The following is a 9,805-nucleotide window of genomic DNA, read 5'->3' on the forward strand; positions in this document are numbered from 1 at the left end:
GACGCGGTGCGATGGCGGCGGCGGCGGCGATGGAGGCCCACGCTTACTCGGCTTGTGGGTTTCTACAACACTGCTCAGCCGTGTGCCGGTTGAACCAGATATGAAAGCAGTGATTCACACACCGGGCCGCTTTAAGGGAGTTGTAAACGCCGACCAGTTGTACCCGAACTGCTTCCTGGCGGAGAAGGAGTTTGAATGCCTGCTACTGCAATCTGGTAAAGGATTTACAGAAAAATGACAGACGCTGGTTTGGGTAAAGAAGTGAGTGACTGAAAGTTTGGTTTGGTGCTGAAATCTTTGTTGCTTATATTGACCTAGCGGTCTTGTGTGGTATTCCTTTCTTCTTTCTTCGTTTTTAAATTGAGTATAGGTTTTAACATTTGTTCTCTTTGCTTCTCTGGCTGTGTGTGTGTGTGTGTGTGTGTGTGTAGCTTTGCCATGCCGCGAGCATTGAGTAGGAAGGCGGCAATCGGATGGGGTGCCGTGGCCACAACCGCTCTCCTTGATCGACGCTATTGATCATCCTCAGTTGCATTTTTTGAAGGGAACGCCAACACTTGCGCCAAGTGTTGACGCCATTTTCTCAGGCCAATTGTGGGAATGTATGCGCTTCTTGGATCAGCGGCGGGGGGAATGGAAGGTGGAGTCGAGCAACTTCCTCAAGGAGGGCGGGGTGAGCCGACCGGATGACGACCCTAAGGTGCAGGTGCTGAGACTCGGATCTTCATACCCGACTGATGCGAAAAATGGACGCCCGGCGCCTTTCATGCGAATTGTTGGATTTTTTCCTGACGTTCTCCCAGAGGAGGTATTCGAGTTTATGACAGATTTGCACCTGCGGAGGCAGTGGGACCGCAACTACCACATGTTTTGCAAATGGAACGACAACGACAACAAGGACAGCGCCGAGAGCGGCGCCGTGAATCATCTGGAAACGACTGAACGGCCCATTGAGATGGTGGCGAAGAAAACACCACTCTGCCGGGGCGACTGCTGTCTTCTTGCTCCAGATGTTGCGCGAGATACTGTTGATCAAGGCTGGTTTGCACACCGTGTGGGACATTCACTTCTCGACAAATTTGGGATTGCCGATCGCCTCTTTGTTTACCAGCGTCGCTCAGTGTCCTACACAAAGCGAGATCACGGCCCAAAACCACTGAAGATGTATGATGTACTCTACAGTGGAACTGACGAGGCGGTGGAGATGACCCGTGAACAATCAAAGTCATTCCACAAGTGGCTGTACTTATGCGAGAAGGAGCGGGAAGCCGCTCGTGTGAGTGTAAACTACCAACACATATTGATTCTACCTATCGCTGATGCAGCATCGCAGCTTTGGGCGAATCCATTACCCCTCTCCTGCGGTGGGAGCATGGTGGACGGTGAAACCACGAAGATTGTGTACGACACCTTCATAAACACCGTTCGCCTTCAGAAGGAGACGAATAAGCTTGATGGAACGCTTATGATAATGACATCAGCCAATGATGTGCAAATACCGAGGAGTGTTCCAATGTGGGCTCAGCGAATGCTAGCTGCATTTTTCTCAAATCATGCGTATCGTGAAATGCTTAAAGCGATACGGTCTCACAGAATTCAGGTCAGCCAGTGATCATTGCATAACGTTGTCGCGATGTGAGTCACTACGCTATTTTTTTTTCCACGCACGCATATATATATATATATATATATAGTGGTATATATAGTTGGTATATCTGCAGGGCTGTGACGATGTACACAATTACATACTTACGTAAATATATTTGACTCTCTAAATGAGTGGTGCTTCCTTTTCTTTGTTTCTTCAAATCTATAATGGATGCTAGACTTTGGGTTTTGGCTTTAGGGGAAGCAATGAGGCTGCGGAGAGTCAAGCAGGTGGCGCTTCACGTAGTGGTGGGGCAGGCCGTGGCATTGCTGAACTCGCTCACAGGAGTTTCGACAAATATGCTTGTGGAGAATGATGCCAGTTATCCTAGCCTGCAGTGTGTGACAGCGTATGCTTGTATCTTCGTCGTATATTGCCCACTGTTTCTCTTTATGTTTTTTCTGCACCGGCATCGGGAGTACTCAAATTTCACATTTTTTCATCGTCCGTGGAAGTACGCCATGCTTGGACTAATTGACATGGAGGCGAATTTCGTGATCGTCAAGGCCTACCCGTTCACGGATATGGTGTCAGCCCAGCTCCTAGGCTGTTTCACAATACCTTGTGTGCTTCTAATGAGTTACTTCATCTTTAAGATGCGCTTTTCCATTACTCATATCGCTGGATGTGTGATCGCGACGGGAGGGCTGGCGCTTCTCATTGTGTTGGACGCCGACGGCATATCACGTGACTCTGATGCACCTAGTGCTGTTAAGGGGGACATGCTGTGTCTCCTCTCTGCTGTTCTCTACGCAGTTAGCAATGTGTTAACAGAGTATTTCATTAAGCCTCAGCCGAGAGTATCACGTAGCGATGAAAATGAGCTTGTTGGTGGCACGCAAGAGGCAGAGAGTGTTATAATTGAGATGGATGCCGGTAGGCACCTATCAGTAAAGCCTCAGTTAGTAGGGGCATGCCCCAAAGCATCGTGTTCACCTAACACTATTCCAGGTGCGGAGAGGGAGCAGAAACAGCGAGTGATCGAGGCGTGCGGGGAGATTCTGCCGGAGGTCCCCAAGTACATACCCATTATGGAGAACTTGTTTTGTATGTCCGGATGTGCTCTTGTGTTTGCGACAATTCAGTTTTTTGCTGTGGAGTGGAAGACATTCTCGCCTGCACGAGAGACGTGGACTAATCGAGACTGGTTGTTTCAAATGATGTTTGGGTTGACGATGCTCTGCGTATACACTGGCCTACCCATCCTGTTCCTAATTGCAAGTGCGGCGTTTGCTAATATATCCTTGCTAGCAGTGAGTATAATTTGGTATAATTTGGAACACGACAATCTTTGGAGTCTATCCAACCCCTGTGTTCTTTGCATCATATGTGATCATCATCGCCGGTGTCCTGCTGTACGCCCTCTCCGACATTCCTTGGGCCTGGTGACCGCGCATCAATTACCCCTGCGGTGACCCCCGTGAGGATGTTGTGGCTCCCCAGAGAGCGCCAGCTGAGACGGACCCGAACGAGGCATCCACGCCTCACTAGATAGCCACAGTTTCCAACTGGGATGAAGGAAGCTAGAAAATAGTCAAGGAAAAAAATTAATTAATAATAAGATTTTGAATTGACAATGAGGAATATAGAATTTGCTACTTTGCTGTCGTCCCTTTTCTGTTTCTGCCTTCGCGGGACTAATCTTCGTGGTCACCCGAAGAGAAGATTTATTTGTGTCGTTTGGCCGTTTCGCCGCTGTGCTTGTTTCCCCCCCGTGCCTCTGTTGGTGGGTGCTGGCCGCGGCCCGCCTTCCTGTCCCAAGCAAAAATAAAAACTAGCGGAAAAAATGCAAACGCAACACCATGATTTGCTTTGCTTTTTTTTATTTATTTTTTTTCTTCATGACAACTGCTTGCTTACATCTAGAGGAAAATAAATCAGGAATAGAAAAAAAGAGACAACTCACTATGAGCCATTATACGGGTTTTCCCACGGAGCCAATAGCTGTGCAATGGGCAACAGAAGAGGAACAGTCCGCTGCCGATGCGGATCGTTTAGAGACTGCTGGGGTCTCTTTGAGTGACGCAGCTCAGGGTCTGTTGCTGCCTGACACACAAATGATCAATACCGCAGATTTGGAGGATGACGATTACAGCACGGACAGCTCGATTGGTGGACGGCAACAACAGCAACAGCAGCAACAACAACAACCGCCCCAACAACAACAGCAGCAGCTGCAACAGGGACAGCAGGAGGTGCGACCGACCGGTCGGCGTAGGCGGCCGCCAAGGTTTTCTCCGAATCGTGGGGATCGTGAAACAGCGACTGGAAGGCGCGCTTCTGTTATACCGGAGATCTATCGTCACTCCAGCAAACCACCCCAAAAGAAAGTGTCGAGCCATTCGCACGGCTTGTATCCGTCTGATTGTTTTCAGACGGAATCTGAGGGTACCTCTGCAGTGAACTTGGAGGATCTGGTCAAATACAGTTCAGCTGATCTCCTGTCAAGGGCCTGGCCATTGGTTCCCTCGTCTGCAAAGAATCTGATGTACGCCCCGTTTTCGCAACTTCCCGAACTCCCAGACATCGTTAATGTACGGCATCCTGACACGGATCAAGTAGCACGTTTCATGCGACTCGCTGCAGTCGAAATCGCGCGACGGCACACATCCCCTACTCCTGTTTTTCTGCGATCCCTGCTTGTTCGTGCGGCAGCTTCTGCAGAGGCGAAGAAGGCCCACCAGGACTCATTTTCAGTGCAGCCGTATTCGGAGGAGTCACTATGTGCAAATTGGGAGGATGAGTGCACAGATGCTGATGAGAGCAACATTGAAGATGAATGGTGCTCCGACAACACCGTTATTTCTTCAACTGACATGAACCATGTGGATGCACTCGACTGGGCCATGAGCGTTTTGTCCGATTCATTACAGCCAAAGGCACCTCTCACGGTTCTCCGCTTATTACATCGTGTAATTGATCAATGCGGTCTGAACTCGTCAAGCAAAACGCTGCACTCGTGGGGTTTACAACAATTAACGAAAATGCTAATCTTTCAGAATGAGCGTGAGACGTTATTAGTCCAGCACTCTGTGGCAGGCGACGGTGACAGTAAAGGTAGCGAATGGCTGGTCTGTTGTGTTGTTCTTTTGTTTAAAATTGCTCTGGCGACGAAAGAAATTGATACTCTACTGGTGATGTTTAGATGGATATACAAACATCCAAAGTTATCGAGTGAACTGCCGTTAAAGGGTATTGCGCAATGGATCACTTCGATGGAGTCATACGCGCGTCCACGAATGCGTTTGCCCTTTCCCATATCGTGGATAAAATCATCAGACGTCCCTTTGCTACATTCGCTTGGGTTGGATTTTTCGCGCAGCATCGTTGGTGTCTGCACTGTTTCACAGAATGACGAAACTTATGGCGTCATTCTGACAAGCAAGGGGATATATAAAATTGCTTTGAAGCCGCCGTACAATGTGATTGGTGCAAACGAAAGCACTCAAGTAAAGGAATGCTATGGCGTGTTTGTGGAAGACGACAGAATAGCAGTTCAATCGAAAGGCGCTGAAGTGGTGACTTTTTACGATATCGAGACTCTGCAGGTGAGAGGTTTGCTGGATATGCGGGGGGCCAAATTGACACGCGGGTTTCATGTGTATCATGGAAGAGGAAGGTTCGTCTCGCCATATTACTACCACGACGAATTCTCGCCATCATACGCACAATTTGACGCATCGACGAAGATTAAAGGTACTATGCATCCGAATGTGCTTCAAATTTCACCCGAAACAGACTCTCTCAGTATTCAGTTCTTTCTTTGCATACAAGCAGTCCAGCAATGCACGTCGCTAGAGCTCATAAACCTGAAAATTCATGGAAAAGTGTGGCTTTCAGTAAGAGTCTCTATTGACAGCCGGAACTCGTTAGTGTCTATTGTGTTTGAGCATGGCAGCGATGTGGTGACGGAGGTTCGAGAGTCTATACAAGAAAGCTGGACGCTGTGGAGCGCCACTCTGGCTTCTGTGAACGATGCAGCAACGTGGACAGTGTACAAGGACGGTGTGCAGCTTGATAGTGATGGTAGTAGGGGGGTGATGTTCAAGTTATCTGCTCCCGAATCAGCTTCTGTTAGTTTCCTAGAAGGCACGTTCAGTGGATTCATTTCTGGGGTTCAGCTATGGAATCGTCTATTATCCGTCAGTGAACTTCTTGCTGCAGCGACAGGGAAAAGTTGGAATGCGGCACAGTCTAACTTGTTGTGCTCGTTCAAGATGAATGAAGGGTCTGGGTGCTGTTTTCAAAGCATAAATGGTACACACGTATGGAAGGGCACATGTCCGTCGTGGTGTGTTCCGCAGAAGACAGTCCGTGGGCGAGGTGTGGAGGGGTCGGAAGAGATTCCATACGTTGTCTCTGGTCATTATTACATTGCGACAAATGAATACGAAACTGCTATTGTGGAAGATGGTTTTTGTACCTGGGTCAGCGCTGATGGACGAATTTTGGAACAACAGTTTATGAATGTCAGACCGAATGAGTTTTACTATATGTGTACGCACACGAGTCGTATGTACAGCCTCGTTTCAGAGAAGAGTGGTCTCTCAAGTCTTCGTTGGATTCAAACACACGCGTTACCCACAAGTTTTGTGAGGGATCTTGCAAGCGTGAAGAATAGCGCCGCAGCATGTGGAGAAGTGCTCAGACTTGTCAAGGAGAAGCGTCCTCTGACGCCGTTATTGTTATCGCTATACTTGCTGCATCAATTAAACGCGACCATACTGACCGACGCTAAAGGCAACATGAATGTGCACCAAATTGCCCAATTGTTTGTGTGGAACCAGCCGTCTTCCCAAACTCTGGTAAGGCTTGTTGATATGTGCGGGGATCTGATATCGTTGGTGACATCCTCTAAGGTGGAAAATGATGTAGAGCTTCTGCTACTTTGTGTCTGCGGTCGTCTGCTGGGGCGGCAGTTGAGTTGGATGGGACGAGGTTGTCCATCAAGTCTTGTGCCAACCGTGGTGGGCATGTATGAACGACTCCACGATCAAAACTGCGAGCCTGGAGGATTTTTAGCTGAGGCTCAAATCATTTTTTCATGGATTCATCGCGTCTTTCTTATGGAATGTGTCAGTCACGACTATCAGCTGCAATGCATTATGGAGGCCAAAAAACTAACTGATGTGAAGGACCTGCTTGTCCCTGAGCATTTACCGTCGTTAGTAGCTAGTATCATGGAGAAAAACTTGAAGAAACCTTTCATGACATTCCTTCATCGTTTGAAAGAAGAAAGCCTCACGGAGTCAGAATCTGTCTTGAATGGCAGGAGCACACCCTTTAAACCTTCCTCCGCAACGTTGACAACTCTGTTGTGTATTCTCTCCCAAAAGACTAAACCAGAGTGGCACTTGGTGGCTGTAGCTTTGTTGAGCTCTCTCTGCAAAGGCATTCTGCGCATGTTCAATCGCATTTTTCCCTTGGCGCACTCTGGAAAGGGACGCACACTTGAGCAGCTCGATGTACTAAAACATACATCGATTGGCATAGTTGTTTTCCCCCTTGCGCATTACCTCTCAGATCTTGAGATTGACAGCAGTGCTGCGGTGGACGTTCTCAGCATGCTCAACGAGATGCGAGAGGCGCTAACTTCATACATACCTTCTGTCCCTTCACAATCCGTTAGTCACTGCTTCACAGAGACGCACAGGGTGCTTATACCAGCGAACGTGTCTCATACGGTAGCGATTGATTTACGCCATGCGAAACATATAGAAGTGTCATACGAGTATCCAGTAGTGGATAAGACCCCCCAATTGTACGTTTCTCTCGTGACAAATGAATATAAGAGAGTAGTCGAGACAGTTAGTGGTTCGCAACTTATCCTGAAGGAAGGTGGCAAGATGGAAATTGCCTCAAAACCGACTGGGAATAACAAGGATACCGCTATTACTGTTACGGCACAAGTTGAGCTTCGGACTGAATTAACGCATTGGATCCGCGACATATGCTACGCGTTGAGCCACGCCACCCTCCGCATAACGCACGGACTACTACTCACAGACCTCCCTGACGCAATTCTTCTTCCACGAAAAAGTCTTTTCCGTGGAGGATTGTCACAGGAAGCATTAAAGGAGCACCGTGTTGGTAGAGCGGTGGATGAGGGTCTTCTGGACAAGACGGATCAAGTAGAACTGTTGCGGTTATGCGACAATACAGGTGACCTTCTTGAGTCGTGGCGAACAATGTACACGAAGAAACGGGTGCCGTACCAGGAGCGCTTGGAACCTCTTTTGCGTTTGTTTTCCTCCGCACATGTGTGGCACTCACATCGTCCAAGGCATGTTTCACTTCAGAAGTCTCTGGAAAATTCACTGGAATTTATGCGGAAGAAAGCATTTCTCATACTTGAGTCCTTGCAACAGGGAGGCGAAGACGCAATGCTGGAACGGGCGCGTTTTTTACTGAAGATGGTGAATCCTCGAGCTCGACTTGAATCTCTAATAGCTGAACACCAGGAAACTGAGGAACCAATCACAAGTGTGTTGCCAACGGTGAGTACTCATGTGATTCCGAATGTCAGGTCGGTCACAAGCGTTGCTTCCTTTTCCCACGATAGGACAGAAAGTCAGAGCGTGAGCTTTATGAGACGTATGGTGACTGGTACGTCAGAGCTATCCAATCTTCACTATGATGGGATAGGCAGCATCCTGCGACCGCGTAATTCATTGTTGGGATCTGGAGTGATAAGCGAAGGGATTCAGTGTAGCCCTGAGAGTATCTCTTCGCAGATAATGAATTTCCTTCTACGTGGGTACAATGGGATTAGCAATGAAGAACTTGTGCAGGCACTAGTGAAGAAGGCACAACAGGCATCAATACACACTGCTGCATACAAGCTACAAGAGGAGCTGTGCGCCGCTCATCAAAGTGATAAGGATATGGCGTGGTCAATAGTGAGCTCACATCTGCTTTATCGAGAACTCGTCTACTTACAACATGCTGGCGTTGGTGTCGATGTGGAAGGGAAATCTGATCGAAGGTCACTGAGCCAGGCGGCACCATCTAAACCCGACTTGATAGATCAACATTACATTGATCTGATGATGGGATGCGGCTTTCATCGAGAATTGGAATTACAAAAGGCATCTTGTGGTTTTGTTCACTCCATTATTCAGCAGAGCTTGTTAGGTAGAAGTGAATCCGAGGCACATGATGGACAGTATGGTGTGGTTGGAGCTGTTTCCTTGTGTGCTATTCTTTGCCATCCATGGGATAGTGTCGACATGTCCATCATCCGCCCGGCGAAAATCTTTCGCGTTTTGAAAAATTATCTTTTCTCGGCTCTTGATGACGCATCACCCTCTCAGCCAGGAAGCTGTGGTGAAGACACCATTTGGATGAGCTATACGAAAGAGTGTGGTATATTCAGTTTGCTATACCGTGGTGTTATCATCCCTAATACGCTGCAACTTTCAGCGGAACGGGTTAGCATTGTAGAGGGTGATACTCTCGGGGTGGTGGTGGAGAATGCTGATGCTTGTTGCATGGCACGTAACCACTGGAGGACACTGAGAGCTGATGCCATGCCGAGTCATCCATCCACGGAGCGTGACTGTTTTGCAAGTCATATTAGCGGTTGTGTCGTAGTGGACATGCCAGAGGCTCTATACTTTGAGGTGACGATAGAAATTATGCTCAACGAACAAGCCTTGGTTTCTATTGGATTAGCGGGTTCTCCACTATCGTCGGCTATGTCGGCAGGAAAGGATAATTCAGTGGTGTTCTCCTCAGATGGAACAGTAAGGTATGGTCGCCCAGTTGTTCGCTTTAGCGACGTCTGGTCTAATGGAGATGTGATTGGTTGCGGTGTCATGAGTCCATTTAATGGCGTTTTCTTTACGCGAAATGGTGAATTTTTGGGGATTGCTACGGAATGTGCCTTCACCACAATGATACCATTTGTTGCAGTACAAGCAAAGTCTACCCTCGTCAAGCTCATTGTGAACTTTGGAGAGAATAGCCCCTTCAAATTTGATATTGCTTCTCTGCACGGATCATGTCGGACACATTTATCTTCACCAGCAATGCTAAGTGACAGCGCCTTTGTGACAGTACACTACTTGGTGACACTATGCTTTAGGAATCTTCTACTTCATGAGAAGAGTGAATCGACCGTGAACGAGGACTCCGTTTGTGCTCTTTTAGAAGAGG

At 48.0% G+C, this 9,805-nt stretch overlaps 3 protein-coding genes across 3 annotated transcripts; 2 read left to right on the forward strand and 1 right to left on the reverse strand.

The window, feature by feature from the left end:
• Nucleotides 1-604: 604 nt before the first annotated feature.
• DQ04_06371000 (hypothetical protein) lies at nt 605-1,612 on the forward strand (the record flags this gene model as incomplete). The annotated part of the gene is made up of 1 exon (XM_009314665.1): nt 605-1,612. The coding sequence occupies one exon, from the start codon at nt 605-607 to the stop codon at nt 1,610-1,612; it is 1,008 nt and encodes a 335-aa protein (XP_009312940.1).
• A 242-nt stretch (nt 1,613-1,854) lies between these two features.
• DQ04_06371010 (solute carrier family 35, member F1/2) lies at nt 1,855-3,063 on the forward strand (the record flags this gene model as incomplete). The annotated part of the gene is made up of 1 exon (XM_009314666.1): nt 1,855-3,063. The coding sequence occupies one exon, from the start codon at nt 1,855-1,857 to the stop codon at nt 3,061-3,063; it is 1,209 nt and encodes a 402-aa protein (XP_009312941.1).
• Nucleotides 3,064-9,218: 6,155 nt separating this feature from the next.
• Nucleotides 9,219-9,593, reverse strand: DQ04_06371020 (hypothetical protein; the record flags this gene model as incomplete). Its single annotated transcript, XM_009314667.1, has 1 exon — nt 9,219-9,593. The coding sequence occupies one exon, from the start codon at nt 9,591-9,593 to the stop codon at nt 9,219-9,221; it is 375 nt and encodes a 124-aa protein (XP_009312942.1).
• Between the last annotated feature and the right edge of the window lie 212 nt (nt 9,594-9,805).

The sequence above is a fragment of the Trypanosoma grayi genome, assembly GCF_000691245.1.
Source record: "Trypanosoma grayi strain ANR4 Tgr_637_V1, whole genome shotgun sequence".
Lineage (NCBI taxonomy): Eukaryota > Euglenozoa > Kinetoplastea > Trypanosomatida > Trypanosomatidae > Trypanosoma > Trypanosoma grayi.